Source organism: Musca autumnalis, unplaced genomic scaffold, assembly GCF_047663935.1.
Source record: "Musca autumnalis isolate F117 unplaced genomic scaffold, ASM4766393v1 scaffold_4, whole genome shotgun sequence".
NCBI lineage: Eukaryota > Metazoa > Arthropoda > Insecta > Diptera > Muscidae > Musca > Musca autumnalis.
Window position 1 is genome coordinate 23,293,439 of NW_027411977.1, and position 17,999 is coordinate 23,311,437.

General features: G+C 37.7%; 1 protein-coding gene across 2 annotated transcripts in view; it reads right to left on the reverse strand.

Moving 5' to 3' along the window:
* Positions 1 to 229: 229 nt before the first annotated feature.
* The window catches only part of Nrt (Neurotactin), a 145,208-nt gene continuing 127,438 nt past the window's right edge, over positions 230 to 17,999 (reverse strand). For both annotated transcript variants that reach the window (XM_073980656.1, XM_073980658.1), the window contains 2 exons: positions 5,525 to 6,234; positions 230 to 2,376 (listed from right to left, as the gene is read on the reverse strand). In XM_073980656.1, coding sequence (XP_073836757.1) covers positions 437 to 2,376; positions 5,525 to 6,140 — 2,556 coding nt within the window. In that variant the 5' untranslated portion in view covers positions 6,141 to 6,234 and the 3' untranslated portion in view covers positions 230 to 436. The remainder of the gene's footprint in view (positions 2,377 to 5,524; positions 6,235 to 17,999) is intronic.

Sequence of the window (17,999 nt, forward strand, 5' to 3'; positions counted from 1 at the left end):
CTTCTTCTTCTTTTCTTTGCGTGTATTTGCAATTAGCCCTTTTCAAAAAAAACGTTAATCACTCTCAAAAGCCTTAAGGAAGGAAAGCAAATTAAAAACTGGAGATTCATGTTGGGGGCCCTTTTAGAGAGCATTAAATGTGATTGCCACTGGAGTTATTCCCTTAGCTGTTGCTGCTGCTGGTGTAGGCAGGAAGAGTGGTGAGTGGTCTTACGATCTCATATTGTTATTTTCTTTTGTTATTTTTGTATGTATCGTATGTATGTATATATCAATAAATCAGTCAAAAAACATCAGTCGTGTTGTGAACTTGGGCCAGCTGCCGCCTCCTTGTATGCCTGCTTACATTTCTGGTCTTTGGGAGGTTGTTTTCCTTGCGTTTTATGATCTCTTAAATCGTAATGGTGATGATGGTGGTTTCGTGGGTTTCGTTCGTTTAATCAACACGAGCATAACGCGGTACAATATCATTACTTATCCAGAAATTACAATTGGCATGATCTTCTTGGGAGAGGGGATCTTGACCCACATCTATAACTCTTCGGCGTGGATCATATGAGGGTACATTACCGTGGGCAACATAGTAGTAGAACAGCTGTTGCATTGATGAAACAAATCGCCGCTGTTCCACGGTGTGGGGTTCATAGCGACCCAAAATTGCCTGAATATCAGCATCCACTGTGGCCAACTGATCTTCACCCTCACCCTGGCTAACCACATAGAAGGGCACTGAGGGCTGGAGACGGGCATTTATCAACAATGGACAAACGGTGCGGATATCAGTGATCATGGAAACCAGTGATCGGTAGTTGGTGGCATTGTAACGTTGTATGGCCTCCTCGGTTAAATTCAAGGCTCCAATTTTAGAGTTTTCCAAAAATGAACGAATCTCCTCGGCTGTCCAGTTACCGTAACGTTTGCGCAATGAATCAGTGTGCGACTCGTGGGCAGTTGTACCCATCACCAAGAGAGGCTTGCCGGTGTGTTCTTTGTTCCAGCTTTGGGCGGGGTGTTCCTTTAAGATGTCGCCATCCAAAACCAACCATTCGTGGTGGGCTGTGGTATTCTCCTCGGCGGCTGGGATATCAGCAGGGAAATGTAACCAAGTGTCGGGTATGGCATCCCATAACTTTTCAGCTTCCACGCTACGCATACAGGCCACATCTTTGCAATCCAAAGCTTGAACCAATTCCTCATTACGTTTTTCAGATTCTGACAAAGGCTTGCCGGGCAATATGGCCGAGGCGGAGGAAATCCAGGCGCGAGTAAAGAGACCTTCAGCTTTTTTCGAAGTGATCAAGGCAGAAACCAAAGTGGCACCAGCACGATGACCCAACAGGGTAACCGACTTTGGATCACCGCCAAAGTGACGAATATTCAAGTGGATCCAATTCAGGGCAGCAATAATGTCGGAGAGGGCATAATTACCCGAAGTGTGGGGATAGGTGTCCTTGGTCAACATATCCAGGGCCAAGAAACCAAATGGTCCCAAACGGAAATTGGGCCGTACAAAGATGACATCATGGGATCGAGAGAAACGGGCAGTGGGCCTGAGTATACCTGGCGAGGGACCCATCAAGGTCTCCGCACCAATCATAACCACGACGGGTAGAGGGTTTTCATAGCGTACATGTGGTGTAACCACATCCAAATACAAACAATCTTCATCACCCACCACTGTGCCATTGCCCAAGATCTGAGTGCACACCTCACTGGTATTGTGGGCCTTCAGCGTGCCATTCCAGCACTCGTCAATGGATTCTATGGTTTTGGCTGGGCGCCATCTGCGCTCACCTACTGGCGGCAAGGCATAGGGAATGCCACGGAAAGCAAAGGCCCCATCCTCTTTTAAGCCCTCAACCATGCCACAACCGGTAACGGCATCCATAAAACGTCCTTCGCGTATGGGTGGTGAGGTTTGTCCTTCATGTGACAGGACATAACCAATGACAGCGATGAGCAGGACAAACAGTAATATACCCAAGGCAATTAATGCATCATCCACTGAACATCTATAGCTGCGCAAACGTTGGCAAAACGATATGGGCTGTTCCTCATTGTCATCGGGTGATTTTTCATCACTGGAGGCTTGTTTGATTTCACCGCTGGGTGTTTTCTTTAGCTTGCCAATGTCATCGTTGCCGTTTTTGGTGGCTGCCTTGTCCACCACATCTTGATCTTTTAGAGAGTCGTCCAATGTTTCCATGGAAGCCAGACCGGCCTTACCCATGCCCAGTTCAACATCATCATCGGATTTTTTCTTGGGAACCATGTTGGCAATGGGCAGCTTGATGGCATTTAGCAGGCCGCGCTTTTTTGGAACACTGTCGCCGGCAGCATCAGCATCTTCGGCTGCAGCAGCTTCTGCGGTGGCTTCTGTAAAGGGAAAGGGAAAAAGGGGGTTTGGTTAGAAAAATTTTCAATTTTGTGTCACAAAAATTAAACAGCTCTTTGCTTCCCAAATATCAACATATAATGGAAGGCCAGAGACTCACGGTGCGCCGGAAGCAACTTTAAATGGTGCTTACACCTGGGAAGTTTTTGCGGATTTTGAAATAATTCGCAATCAAAGTTCATCATCATTTTTAGGGGTTCTTTAGGGTTTTCACGATTTTGTTTGGAAACCGCCATACCTATCGAAATTGGTTTGGAAGAAATGTTGTAGCTATGAAAATTCTCCACAAGATTGAGTTTTATGATTTTTTCCTAGCTTTTACCATTTTCAGGATATTGAAGTTCAAATTGGGACATTATTGCCCTAACTCCATTAAATAAAAATAAAAATTTTTAGAGCCTTTTTAGGTATTTACGATTTTGCTTGAAAACGGAAAGTCCTATCGAAATGGGGTTGAAGAAAATCTTATAGCTGTGAAAATTTTCTATAAGACTGGCTTTTGCAATTTTGTCCTAGGTTGTACTGTTTTTGAGATATATAAGTTTAAATTGGGACATTGTTTTAAAGGCGGACGATGGAGTTAGGACAATGTCCCAATTTGAACTTCGATATCTTAAAAGTGGTAAAAGCTAGCAAAAAAATCACAAAGGTCAATCTTGTAGAGAATTTTCATAGCTACAACATTTTCTCTAACATCATTTCGATGGGACCTGCGGATTCCAAGCTAAATCGTGAAAACTTAAAAAACTCCTAACAATTTGAATTTTTATTTGATGGAGTTAGGCCTATAAAGTCCCTATTTGAACTTCAATATCTCCAAAATGGTAAAACCTAGGAAAGCATCACAAAGGTCAATCATGTAGAGAATTTTCATGGGTACAACATTTTCTCCAATACCATTTCGACAGGACCTGCGGTTTCCAAGCAAAAGCGTGAAAACTTAAAAAAACCCCTAAAAATTTGAATTTTATTTGATGGAGTTAGGGCAATATTTTCCCAATTTGAACTTCAATATCTCGGAAATGGTAAAACCTAGGAGAAAATCATAAACGCCAACCTTGTTGAGAATTTTCATAGCTACAACATTTTCTCTAATCTCATTTCGATAAGACTTGCGGTTTTCAAGCAATATCGTCAAAATCTAAAAAAAACCCTAAAAATGTGAAATTTCATTTGATGGAGTTAGTGCAATAATGTCCCTATTTGAACTTCAAGATCTCGGAAATGGTAAAACCTAGGAAAACATCACAAAGGTCAATCTTGTGGAGAATTTCCATAGCTACAACATTTTGTCTAATCTCATTTCGAAAGGTCTTGCGGTTTCGAAGCAAAATCGTGAAAACCTAAAAATTTTAAATTTTATTTGATGGAGTTAGGGCAATAATGTCCCAACTAGAACTTCAATATCTCGGAAATGGTAAAACCTATGTGAAAATCATAAAGGTAAATCTTGTAGGGAATTTTTATAGCTACAACATTTTCCCTAATCCTATATCGATAGGTGCTGCGGTTTCCAAGCAAAATCGTGAAAACCTAAAAAAAATCTAAAAATGTGAATTTGTATTTGATGGAGTTAGGGCAATATTGTCCGAACTTGAACATCAATATCCCAAAAATGGTAAAACCTAGAAGAAAATCATAAAGATCAATCTTGTAGAGAATTTTCATACCTACAACATTTTTCCTAATCTCATTTCGAACGGACCTGTGGTTTCCAAGCAAACTCGTGAAAACCTAAAGAAACCCAAAAAATGTGAAATTTTATTTGATGGAGTTAGGGCAACAATGTCTTCATTTGAACTTCAAAATCTCGGAAATGGTAAAACCTAGGAAAAAAAGACAAACTATAATCTTGTGGAGAATTTCCATAGCTACAACATTTTCCCTAATCTTATTTAGATAGGTGTTGCGGTTTCCAAGCAAAATCGTGAAAACCTAAAAAATTCAAAAAATTAGAATTTTTATTTGATGGAGTTAGAGCAATAATGTCCAAACTTGAACTTCAATATCTCGGAAATGGTAACACCTGGGAAAAAATCTCAAAGGTCAATCATGTGGAAAATTTCGATAGCTACAACATTTTATCTAATCTCACTTCGAAAGGACTTGCGGCTTCCAAAGAAAATCGCTAAAACCCAAAAGACTCTAAAAATATGAAATTTTATTTGATGGAGTTAGGGGAATAATGTCCCAATTTGAACTTCAATATCTCAAAAATGGTAAATCCTAGGAAAGCATCACAAAGGTCAATCTTGTAGAGAATTTTCATGGCTACAAAATTTTTTCTAATAACATTTCGATAAGACTTGCCGTATTCAAGCAAAATCGGGAAAACCTAAAAACCCTAAAAATGTGAAATTTTAATTAATGGAGTTAGGCATATAAAGTCCCTCTTTGAACTTCAATATCTTGGAAATGGTAAAACCTAGGAAAAAATTACAAAGGTCAATCTTGTGGAGAATTTCCACAGCTACAGCATTTTCTGTCATCCCATTTCGATGGGACTTGCGGCTTCCAAGCAAAATCCTGAAAACCTAAAAAAACCCTACAAATGTGAAATTGTATTTGATAGAGTTAGGGCAATAACGTCCCAACTTCAATATCTCGGAAATGGTAACACCTAGGAAAAAATCACAAAGGTCAATCTTGTGGAGAATTTCCATAGCTACAACATTTTCTCTAATCCCGTTTTGAAAAGACTTGCCGTTTTCAAGCAAAATCGCTCTGGCTATTTGTTTTGTTTTTTGATTTTTCTCATCTATGAACAAAACTTCCCAGTTGTAAGTACCTTCCATTTAAAGTTGGTTCAGGCGCACTGTGGCCTCTTTGCAACTCCCTGCTTCGTTCTTCTCTATAATTTAGCTTCTTCACAATCTTGTGAAGAATTTCCATAGCTACAACATTTTCCCTAATCCCGTTTTGATAAGACTTGCCGTTTTCAAGCAAAATCGCTTCGGCTATTTGTTTTGTTTTTGATTTTTCTCATCTATGAATAAAACTTCCCTTCCATTTAAAGTTGGTTCAGGCCCACCGTGGCCTCTTTGCAATTCCCTGCTTCGTCCTCCTCTATAATTTATCTTCGGAAAGCAAAAAGCTGCTTGAGTTTTTTTTGGCCCTTAGCCCACTTACCACTTTTGTTATCCGCCTCATTGTTGGCCGCCGATTGCTGTTTATTCTGCTTGTCAGCCGGTTTGCGCACAAAGAAGCTACGCAAACGCTCACCGAAATTCTTGCTTGGTTTCTCCTCCTGTTTCTTGGTGGATTTTTCCTCCGGCTTTTGTTCCTGTTCCTCTTTTTCTTTTTCCAGCAATTCACCCTCGGCCCCGTCACCATCACCTTTGGGTTTATTTTTAACAAAAAATCCTGGTAATTTTAGGCCGCCAATGGGTATCTTTTTGGGTTTAACTTCACGTTCTTCGCCAGACATTTTGCGTTCATCACCTTCAGTGGCACCACCGCCATTTGTTTTATTGGCCTCCGTGGCATCCTCTGGTATATCAATGATTTCTTCTTTTTTCTTTTCCACACTGGGCGAGGAGGCTGGAGTCTTTTCCGTTTTATCTGTTGTCGCCGCCGTCATTGTGGGTGTTGTTGGCTTGGAACCACTTTTGCTTTTTGTATCCTCTGCTGCGGGCTTTTCGTCTTTTTTCTCTAGCATTTTATCGGTTTCCTTGGGCTCCTCGGCCACTTCTTGTTGTGTGGTGTTTTCGCTCTGGGGGATCTCTTTTTCTTCTTGTTCTCCCATGATGATGATTTTGTTAGTGGTTTCTGTGTTCTTCTGCTGTTCCTAAAGGTTCGTTTACTAGTCTCTTGATGATGTTTCCTTGTTGAGTGTCAAGCTGTAATTGAAAAGAGAAAGCGGGAAAATTAGTTTTCGTTTGGCTTGGTCAAATTACAATTTCAAGATCAGCTGTACCTTAAAGCAAGTAGTTGTTGTTTTTGTTACTATTTTTAGAAAATTAAGGGAAATTTAGCTAACGATCTAGGATCGATGTATCACGTTTGAGTGCTGTAACTAAAATGACTAACCTAATCTCACAACAAGCCAGCTTTATATGTTCATCCCCTAATCTTTTGGTTCTCTTTCTTACTCTCTCTCTCTCTCTCCCGCTCTCACAAGGATAATGGCATTCCTCCCCTATTTGCATTACGCTGTAGTACGTGCAAGGATTTTGTTACCACCACCATGTTACCGCCTAGGCTGTACCTTATCTCTGTAGTTTGTTAATCCTTATTGTCTTACTATCTTGTATCTATCTACCTGAAGTACCTGGAATGCCAGCAAGCATTGTTAGCCTCAATCCAGGTAACAAATAATAAAAATAATAACAACTTGTATTTGTTGATTACAACAATGATGATGACGATGATGTTGCAACCAACATACGTACGGAATATGTGCCATAAGAATTTTCAATTGTGGGTTTTTGTTTACTTTTCGTTTTTTCCTCTCTTTTGTTGTTTCCCCATTTTGGAAAACTCGTAATATGGAGGGAAGTTGGGATGGAAAAATAATTATTAATTGTTTTGTGATTTTTCCCAAAACGTAACAGCCATAAAACAAGGGAAGAAATCAAGATAAGAAAAATTTGTATTGTATAGCCAGCTAGACAAGACATTAATTTTCAAAAAAAAATCCAAGGTAACAGAGAGTCAGAGAGACGGACGAACTAGCCAGCTGATAGCTTGAAAGTGCCACAATCAGTGACGTTTTGTTTTTTGTCTTTTGGATGAAATGATTTATGATGCGTTTTTTATTATTGGAAAATTGTTTTTTTTTTCGAAGTCGAAATATTGGTTAACGGTTTGAAAATAACTTATTTTTAGACGTAACCTAAACCAACTTAATTAGAAATCAATGTTTTAAGGCGTAATTGAGAAAAATCAGCAAATCATCCCATTGGTCTGGCCACCGGGCAGAGGAAAATTAATTGATTTTTAAACGAATTTCTTAATTATGAAAAAATTGAAATTTGAGGAATTAATTGATTTTAAAATGAATTTCTTAATTAATAAAAAATTGAAATTTAAGAAATTAATTATTTTTTTTTGAAAATCAGGAGGAACAAATATATATATATATATTTTGTATTTTTTTAAATTCAATAAAAATGTAATTTTAATGAAAAATTTGTATAAATTAAAATTTAATAAAGTAAAAAGTTGTTGTCAAAATATAAGAATTTTTTAAAAAATTTAAATTAAAAAATATTAATTCAAAAATATTAAATTTTGACACAAAATATTCACATAAAAAAATCTTATCCAATTTCCCTTAAAAGAAATTTTTAGAATTTTTAAGAAAAAATTTTGAGAATCAATAGATAAGTTGATTTTGAATTTAAAACCCAAAAATAAAATATATTAATTCAAAAATATTAAATTTTGACAAAAAATCTTTCTCCTCAAAGACAATTTCCATTTTTTCGAAAATACATATTTTTTTTTTAAATTTTTATTTTATAAAATATGTATGTATGTTATTATATAATAATTAAAAAAATGTTTTCGAAAAAATATAAATTATCTATAAAGAAATTTTTTTTTCAAAATTAAATATTTTTAATTATTAAATTTTTATTTTTGGGTTTTAAATTCAAAATCAATTTATCTATAGATTCTCAAAATTTTTTCTTAAAAATTCCCTTTAGGGGAAATTGCAGAAGAGTTTTTTTTTATCTGAAGATTTTTTGTCAAAATTTAATATTTTTTGAATTAATATATTTTATTTTTGGGTGACGGAAGATACCAAGCAACGGTCCTGACCGGTTTTAACATGGCAAAGCACAGGATTTATCTTGGTCCCTCTTTCATCTCAAGTAGACACTGACCTCCCCGTGGTGTCACCTGGGGAACTGCCTTTAACACCCGTTCAAGGTAGTGAGCTAACATGTGCCGCGCGTTCTCCCATAAGAACGTTAAAAACTTGGGTTTGGGCGTCGGGTTAGTACCCCTCCCCTAGAAAAAACAGCCTACTATGAAAAAACGAAAGAAAAGAAAAACAACCCCCTCTAAAGTTGACGAACCCCGCAAACGTTTTAAGGACCATGATCTGCGAATCTGCACCTGGAATGTTCGCACTCTTTATAGAGAAGGTGCAGTTTTCGCATTGGCAGACGTACTTGAAAATTACAAGGCCGATATTACTGACATACAGGAAATACGATGGATTGGGAAAGACGTCACAACAACACCAAAAGGTGACGCACTGTATTATAGCTGCCATGACGTAAAGCATGAGTTTGGTTGCGGATTTGTAGTTAGTCGGAGACTAAAAAATCTGGTATCCAGCTTCACTCCAGTAAATGAAAGACTTATTGCAATTCGAATAAAAGCTAAATTCTTCAACATCAGCTTTATTTGCGCTCATGCTCCCACTGAAGAAAAGGACGAACAGACCAAAGATATATTTTACGAGCGCTTAGAAGAAACATATGACAGTTGCACTGCCCATGACATTAAAATCATTCTAGGCGATTTTAATGCCAAAATTGGAAACGAGAATATCTTTGGCCCAACAGTCGGGAAATTCAGTCTCCCCAGTGAAACATTTGACAATAGTATGAGGCTGATAGAATTTTCAGCTGCAAAAAACATGGTAGTTAGCAGTACCAGATTTAATCATCTCGATATTCATAAGGGCACCTGGCTGTCTCCAGATAAGAAAACAAGAAATCGAATTGATCATGTTGTGATAGATGGAAGACATTCATCGAGCGTGTTGGATGTACGATCGTTCCGAGGCGCAAACATTGATTCGGACCACTACCTTGTTGCAGCAAAGGTACGTACCCGTCTAAACGTTGCAAATAAAGCACGAACAGACACAACGCGGAAGTTGGACATCGATAGGCTGCAAACACAACAGATAGCCACTGCATATTCCACTCAACTAGCCCAATTGCTTAACGCGAGCACTCCTTGTCCCGATAACATAACAACACAATGGCAACATATTGCCCACTCCATGCAAACAGCCGCAAAATCCATACTTGGATTCCAGAGACCTCCACAAAGGAATTCATGGTATGACCAGGAGTGTCGTGCTGCTACCGAAGAGAAAAATGCGGCATATAGAGCTATCGTACAATCAGTAGCAACGCGTAGCGCACGAAAGAGATATCAGGAGAAAAGGAGAGAAGAGAAACGTCTTTTCCGCAAGAAAAAGAGAGAAATGGAAAAGCGGGAGTGTGAAAAAATCGAGATGTACAGGAGCCAGAATGAAGTCCGAAAATTCTACCAAAGAGTGAAACATCAAACAGATGGCTTTGGTACAGGCACATCCTCCTGTAGAGACCAGCAAGGTAATCTGGTAACAGATACAGATAGCGTGCTCAGGATATGGAAGGAACATTTCTCCAATCTGCTGGTATCCAATAGTAGCGAAGACGATGATACCACAGATCCAATCCCAGAAGATGGTATTGAATGTATACCGCCCGGCCAAGATGAGGTAAAAACAGCAATCAACCGGCTGAAGAATAATAAAGCAGCAGGAGCCGATGGCTTACCAGCCGAGCTGTTTAAAAACGGAGGCGACGCGCTGATAAGGTGTATGCATCAGCTAGTTAGTACCATCTGGCAGGAAGAACGCGTACCCGACGATTGGAACCTGAGCATCCTATGTCCCGTCAACATGAAAGGAGATAAGACTGTATGCTCCAACTATAGGGGCATAAGTCTTCTCCCTATTGCCTATAAGATAGTGTCAGGGATATTGTGCGAACGACTAAAGCCAATGGTCAACGAAATAATTGGACCATACCAATGTGGTTTTAGACCTGGCAAGTCCACCATTGACCAGATATTTACCCTGCGGCAAATCCTGGAGAAGACCCAAGAGATGCAGATCGACACCTACCACCTTTTTGTCGATTATAAAGCAGCATTCGACAGTCCCCTCCGATCAAAGGTATTCCATGCAATGTCTGAATTTGGTATCCCTGCAAAGCTCATCCGGCTTTGTAAGATGACTAGGTCCTCAGTTAAAATTGGAAAGAATCTCTCCGAAGAATTTTGTACCAAAAGAGGTTTCAGACAAGGACACAGCCTTTCGTGTGACCTATTCAACATTTTGCTGGAAAAGGTAATACGATATGCAAATGTCAAAGGAAATGACACAATTTACACTAATAGCCACATGTTACTTGCTTATGCCGATGACATAGACATCATGGGACGATCAGTAAAGGAAGTAACTGAAAGGTCGAAGCAGAATCTGCGAAAGTGGGTCTGGCGGTAAACGGCGAAAAGACCAAATTGATGGTGTCGACGCGCAAACCGTCCATAGAGCTCGGACCAACTGTGGAAGTTGGTACCTACAATTTTGAGGTAGTTAAAGACTTCGTCTACCTCGGCACTGCCATAAACACAACAAACAACATCAGTTGTGAAATAAGAAGAAGAATTGTATTGGCCAACAGATGCTAATATGGTTTAAGTAAGCAATTTAAAAACAAAGCCACATCTCGTCAAACAAAAATAACACTATACAAAACGCTGATACTACCCGTGCTAATGTATGGCTCCGAAGCATGGGTACTTGCGCAAGCAGATAAGGCTGTGCTTGGTGTGTTTGAGAGGAAAATTCTTCGAAAGATATACGGGCCGATTTGCGTTGACGGTGAATATCGACGTCGTATGAACCACGAGCTGTATCTGCTATACAACGACATCAATATTGTTAAACGTATCGAGATGCAGCGATTGCGTTAGCTAGGCCATATATTACGAATGGGCGATGATGAACCCGCTAAAAAAGCGTATAAATTCGAGCCACATGGCGGTGCACGCAGAATTGGCAGGCCTAAGCTTCGATTGAGCATACACGTGGATGCAGAAATGAAAAGGCGCGCTATTCCATAAAGTCAAGCGAAAAACAGAGAGGAATGGAGATCTTTTCTTAGTTCGGTCTATGGAACAAATGTTCTGTAATGGGCCAACTAAGTAAGTAAGTAATATGTAAAGGGTGTTTTTTTTAATTAGATAGAACTTTAAATTGTAAAAAGTAACACAAAAAATTTAATTTTGATAAAACTTTTTTTTTATTTGTTTCAGTATACTCTGACAAATCATCATGAATAGACTCACGCTTGAACAACGCTACGAAATTATCCAAATTTACTTTGAAAATCAGTCGTCGATTCGCCCGTTGTTTTATCGCAAAATTGTGTTCAGCGATGAGGCGCATTTTTGGCTTAACGGGTTTGTTAATAAGCAAAATTGCCGCATATGGAGTGAGACCAATCCACAAGAGACCCTACAGACTCAATTACATCCAGAAAAATGCACCGTATGGTGCGGTTTTCACGCTGGTGGCATAATCGGATCTTATTTCTTCAAAAATTAGGCCGGAGCTCGCGTTACGGTCAATGGAGATCGTTACCGCACCATGATCAATGATTTTTTGTTTGAAAATATGGATGACATTGATCCGGAGGAGATGTGGTTTCAACAGGATGGCGCTACGTGCCATACGGCGAACACAACCATCGACTTATTGAAATCAAAATTTGGCGATAAGTTGATTTCGAGAAGTGGACCTGTCAATTGGCCTCCAAGGTCGTGCGATTTGACACCTCTCGATTATTTCCTGTGGGGCTACGTGAAGTCACTGGTTTATATTGATAAACCAGCAACAATTGATGCCTTGGATGCCAGCATTGTTCGTGTTATTCGTGACATACGACCAGCAGTGCTCGAAAAAGTGGCCAAAAATTGGACGTCCAGAATGCACTTCGTCAAGAACAGCCGCGGTGCCAATATGCCCGAAATCATTTTCAAATGTTAATGTTACGTATTGATCTTTCGAATAAAAAAAGTTTGATTACAATTTAATTTTTTGTGTTATTTTTTACAATTTCAAGTTATATCGGGCTTAAAAAAACACCCTTTATATGTATTTTAAATGATCGCATTCCTTTTCATAATTTTGAACGATCTTTTATCGGCATAATTAAAAAATCTAAAATAATTAATTTAGCCATGAATTAAAAATAAAAATTGAAGTATTTTTAATTATTTAATTGCCCAAACTAGGCCAATCATATATAATAAAGCTATTTTTGGCATGATAAACGACGAAGAGACCCTATTGCCATTACTAATTGACCTTTACAAAAAAGAAGAATGAAATGATTCATTAGCTGCATTACATTGCTATTTTTTCTCTCTTGTAATAAATTGCGTCAATTTGTAAATATGATTTGGGATTGAGATACATACATACTGTATTGAAAAAAGTAATTTGAAATATAATCTCTGTTTTCAAAGAACCCATCTGCCACCCCTTGCTATACACAGGAAAGAAAAACAAAAAGGTTCTCAACGAGAAAGTTCAAGTTGGGATATTTCTTAATTTCTAGATAGAAGACCAAACACCACTCACGGTGCTCTTGAATCAAATTTAAATGGAAGGTGCTTACACCTGGCAAGTTTTTGCGAATTTTGAAACTACATAGATATGAAAAAAATTCAAAAAACAAAAAAATCGCCTGAGCGCTTTTTAAATAAATCGCGATTCAAGTTGACATTTTTAAGGGTAGTTTAGGTTTTCTCGATTTTCCTTAGAAACCGCAAGTCCTATCAAAATGAGACCGAAAAAAATTTTGTAGCTATGAAAATTCTCTACAAGATTGACCTTTACGGTATTTTCGTAGGTTTTAAAATTTTCGAGATATTGAAGTTCAAATAGGGACAATGCAATGACTGTATCGCCCCTTTATAAAACAATGTCATGAAGGGTGCGCCTTAACTAACTTTTAATGAAACCCGCTTACACAGGGCAAGTTTTTGTGAATTCTGAAACAGCAATGTTCATCGATGAGAAAAATTCAAAAACAAGAAAAAATCGCTGTAGGGATTTTTAAATAAATCGCGGTCAAAATTCACATTTTTAGGTGTTTTTTAAGGTTTTCACGATTTTGCTTGGAAACCGAAAGTCCAATCGAAATGGAGCTAAAGAAAATGTTGTAGCTGTGAAAATTCTCTACAGGATTGATGATTTTGATTTGTTCTCAGGCTGTACCATTATTGAGATGAAGAACCGCAGGTTACATTTTAAGGTTTTTTTGTTAGGGTTTCGCGATTTTGCTTGAATACGGCAAGTCTTATCGGCATGGGACCTGAGAAAATCTTATAGCTGTGAAAATTCTCTACAAGACTGGCTTATGTAATTTTTCCTAGGTTGTACCATTTTTTTAGATATATAAGTTTAAGTTGGGAAATTGCTGTCATGACATTGTTTTATGAGGAGACGATACAGAATTGAATTTGAATTGTCCCAATTTCAACTTCTATATCTCAAAAGTTGTAAAACCTACGAAAATATCATTAAGGCCAATCTTGTAGAGAATTTTGATAGCTGCAACATTTTCTTTATTCCCATTTCGATAGGACTTGCGGTTTCCAAGCAAAATCGCAAAAACCTAAACAACCCCTAAAAATGTCAACTTGTATCGCGATTTATTTTTTATTAAAGCGCTGCGGCGATTTTTTTTTGTTTTTTGATTTTTCTCATCTATGAATATTGTAGTTTCAGTATCCGCAAAAACTTCCCAGGTGTAAGCACCTTCCATTTAAATTTGATTCAAGAGCACCGTGCACTTCTTCTTCAAGAATTTCAAAATAATTATTTTTTTCAATGAACCAAATATAAAATTGGACTTGAAAAATGTGCTTTGTTATTTCTTCTTTAGAAAAATTGAAAAATGTACCCTTCCCCCTTTTAATTCACAACAAAATTTAAAATAACTAAAAGTTCAAAAGTGACCCTAATTAATTACACAAAACTACAACTTGTCGTTGTAATTAACAAGAATTTGTTGAGCTGAGCATCATTGGTGGCGGTCGGTGGTGGTGACGACACCACCCCGGCAACAGTGTGTGTCATCACCAAATCATGATTGTCCAACATAGGATTTTTCCAAAAGGGGGGAAGGGGGTAAACAATAATAATGGCCACAATTGGGAAATAGAAAAAAAAACGAACGAACTACAACACAAATTATCAGCAAAAGAACGAACGGTTGTAATGCACGCAATATGTCATGCCATTAAATAGTCTAAAAGAACTAAGCTGTTCTTGACAACAACAGCAACAACAACAAATTGCAGCAATAGATGGGAGTATCATTGAAACGGATTAACCCAGAATGAACCGAAACCGAAATACAAACACGACAATAAAAAAATCATTGGGTACTAAACACAAAATATCGCTTAATATTTAGTGGCTTGAGAGCAGAGGCAGCTAAAACGCCTCCTCTCTCCGGCTCTTTAACTTGTTACATGCTAAGATTTTTTCCATGGAATGCAATCTCACAAAACAAAACAAAAAATGGGCTAATCAAACAGATCATCACTTTTTACGAATTACAACAACGAAAAAAATATAAAAATTAGGCCAAAGTAATTTATTACTGCCACATAAAATGGAAGAGAGGTCGATCGTTGGTTGCTTGAATTCATTGATCGATTGCCAGCCAAGCTGTTGTATTTCAAATTCAAACATTGATTGCAACTCCATCAATTGCCTGCCATTGGAGCCATAAAAAAATGTTGTTGCTGTTGTTGTTTTGAGGAATCATCATTAAAATCCAAGTGGAAATGCCATTATCCGCACGACACAACAGCAAACAAACGGCAGCAGCAGAGGCAGTTCATGCCATGGCGTATAAGTTAATATATGGCGGAACATAAGCGCCTCCACCCAACTCCCCTTTTTTAAATAACTGTAAATGGAAGTAGGAGTTCAGCCATGGTTTGCAATTACTTTAGCAATGGAAATGGGCAAAACAAAACAGAATAAACACGAATCCGAAACATAATTCCTTCTCCATAATGGAAAAACTGCCTGACATCACATACCACATATTTTGTTGTTGTTATTACTACTATTATTGTTGTTGTTCATAATATATGGAAAAAGGAAAATGCGACATTATGTTTTCTTTTTTGGCTGGCATTGTTTGGTTCTGGCGCCAATTTAATGTTGTTTACGTGCGGCACCTTTTTGGCGGTTGACTTTGGAAACGCCTCCTGCTGGTCTCCTCGCATGGCTATTAACAATTCCCTGACATTAGTTTTTTGGTTTAGCAACAATGTCCATTGTGACTATGCAACAAATGCTACCTGTTCTTTCGAAATTAAACAACAACAAGCACGACATGATATGCTAACACCAGTAGCTCTGCTTGTAAAGGAAGTTAATTGCCAAAAATTGTTACAAGTGTAATTGTTTGACGGCGCGACCTTTTGCCACAAAGGCAATTTTTATGCAAACAGTTCTAATGGAATGAATGTCAAATGGTGCAGTATAATCTTCATGACAGACATGTAATTAGAAGATACATACTCGCATGAATATTCTGGGAAACGCAAACCCTGAGGTGGGAGAGAGAAAAAAACAATTTGAGGGAACAACACTGAAATTGTCTGCCAAAGGTCAACTTTAATAATGATGGTGGGTGTCTAAGGTCATTATGAGTCACCGAAACAGGAAACAAAAATTGGCAAAGTTAGTTTTTTTTTGGATTTTATCATATTGTAATGATGCAAAAACGTTCTCAGTTGCAGATTAGACGGCAAGGTAAGAAGTTTGAAAGGAAGGAAATTAAGCCAATTTGGTAATTATTACAAAGAAATGAACTAACGTAGATAACATTATCCACAAACATGGACAACTTTATCCACAAAACGTGGACAAGTTTATCCACAGTTCATTTTATTTTTTCCACAAAAGTGGATAAGTTGATCCACAAACGTGGATAAAATTATCCAGATTTGTGGATAATATTATCGACCTTTGTGGGTAAACTTGTGTGGATAAGTTTACCCAAAACACGTGGATAAGTTTATCCACAATCTTGGATAAACTTATGATAATATTTGAAGATATACTTTTCAAGTTTTGTGGATAAAGTTGTCCACGTTTGTGGATAAAATTACCCAAGTTTTTGGATAAACTTATCCACGTTTTTGGGTAAACTTATCTACGTTTGTGCATAAACTTATCCACGCTTGAGGATAAACATATACATGGTAGAGGTTAAAATTATCCAAATTTGTGGATAAACTTATCCACTTTAGTGGATAATTTTAAACTTATCACGTTTTGTGGCTAAAATTATCCACGTTTGTGGATAAACGTTTATCCACAAACATGTGTGGATAAGTTTATTCACAAAAGTGGATAAGTTTATCCGAAAATTTATATAAGTTTATCCACAAACTTGTGTGGACGAGTTTATCCACAAACTTGTGTGGATGAGTTTATCCACAAACGTGGATAAGTTTACCAAAAAACGTGGATAAGATTATCCAAAAACTTGGATAATTTTATCCACAAACGTGGATATGTTTATCCTCAAGCGTAGATGAGTTTATCCACAAAAGTGGGTAGGATTATTCACGAATGTGGATAAGTTTATCCACACACGTGGATAAGTTTATCCACAAACGGGGATACGTTTATCCACAAACGTGGATAAGTTTATCCACAAACGGGGATACGTTTATCCACAAACGTGAATAAGTTTATCCACCAAAGTGGAAAAGTTTATGCACAAACGTGGATAAGTTTATCCACAAACGAGGATACGTTTATCCACAAACGAGGATACGTTTATCCACAAACGTGGATAAGTTTATTCACAAAAGTGGATAAGTTTATCCGAAAATTTATATAAGTTTATCCACAAACTTGTGTGGACGAGTTTATCCACAAACTTGTGTGGATGAGTTTATCCACAAACGTGGATAAGTTTACCAAAAAACGTGGATAAGATTATCCAAAAACTTGGATAATTTTATCCACAAACGTGGATATGTTTATCCTCAAGCGTAGATGAGTTTATCCACAAAAGTGGGTAGGATTATTCACGAATGTGGATAAGTTTATCCACACACGTGGATAAGTTTATCCACAAACGGGGATACGTTTATCCACAAACGTGGATAAGTTTATCCACAAACGGGGATACGTTTATCCACAAACGTGAATAAGTTTATCCACCAAAGTGGAAAAGTTTATGCACAAACGTGGATAAGTTTATCCACAAACGTGGATGAGTTTATCCACAAAGGTGGATAAGTTTATCCACAAACGTGGATAAGTTTATCCACAAACGTGGATAAGTTTATCCACAAACGTCGATAAGTTTGTCCACAAAAGAGGATAAGTTTATCCACAATGTGGATATGTTTATTCACAAACGTTGACAAGTTTATCCACAAACGTGGATAAGTTTATCCACAAACGTGGATAAGTTTACCCACAAACGTGGATAAGTTTATCCACAAACGTGGATAAGTTTATCCACAAACGTGGAAAAGTTTATCCACAAACGTGGATAAGTTTATCGACAAACGTTGATAAATTTATCCACAAACGAGGATAAGTTTATCCACAAATGTGGATAAGTTTATCCACAAACGGGGATACGTTTATCCACAAACGTGGATAAGTTTATCCAGAAACGTGGATAAGTTTATTCACAAATGTGGATAAGTTTATCCACAAACGTGGATAAGTTTGTCCGCAAAAGTGGATAAGTTTATCTACAATGTGGATATGTTTATCCACAAACTGGGATAAGTTTATCCA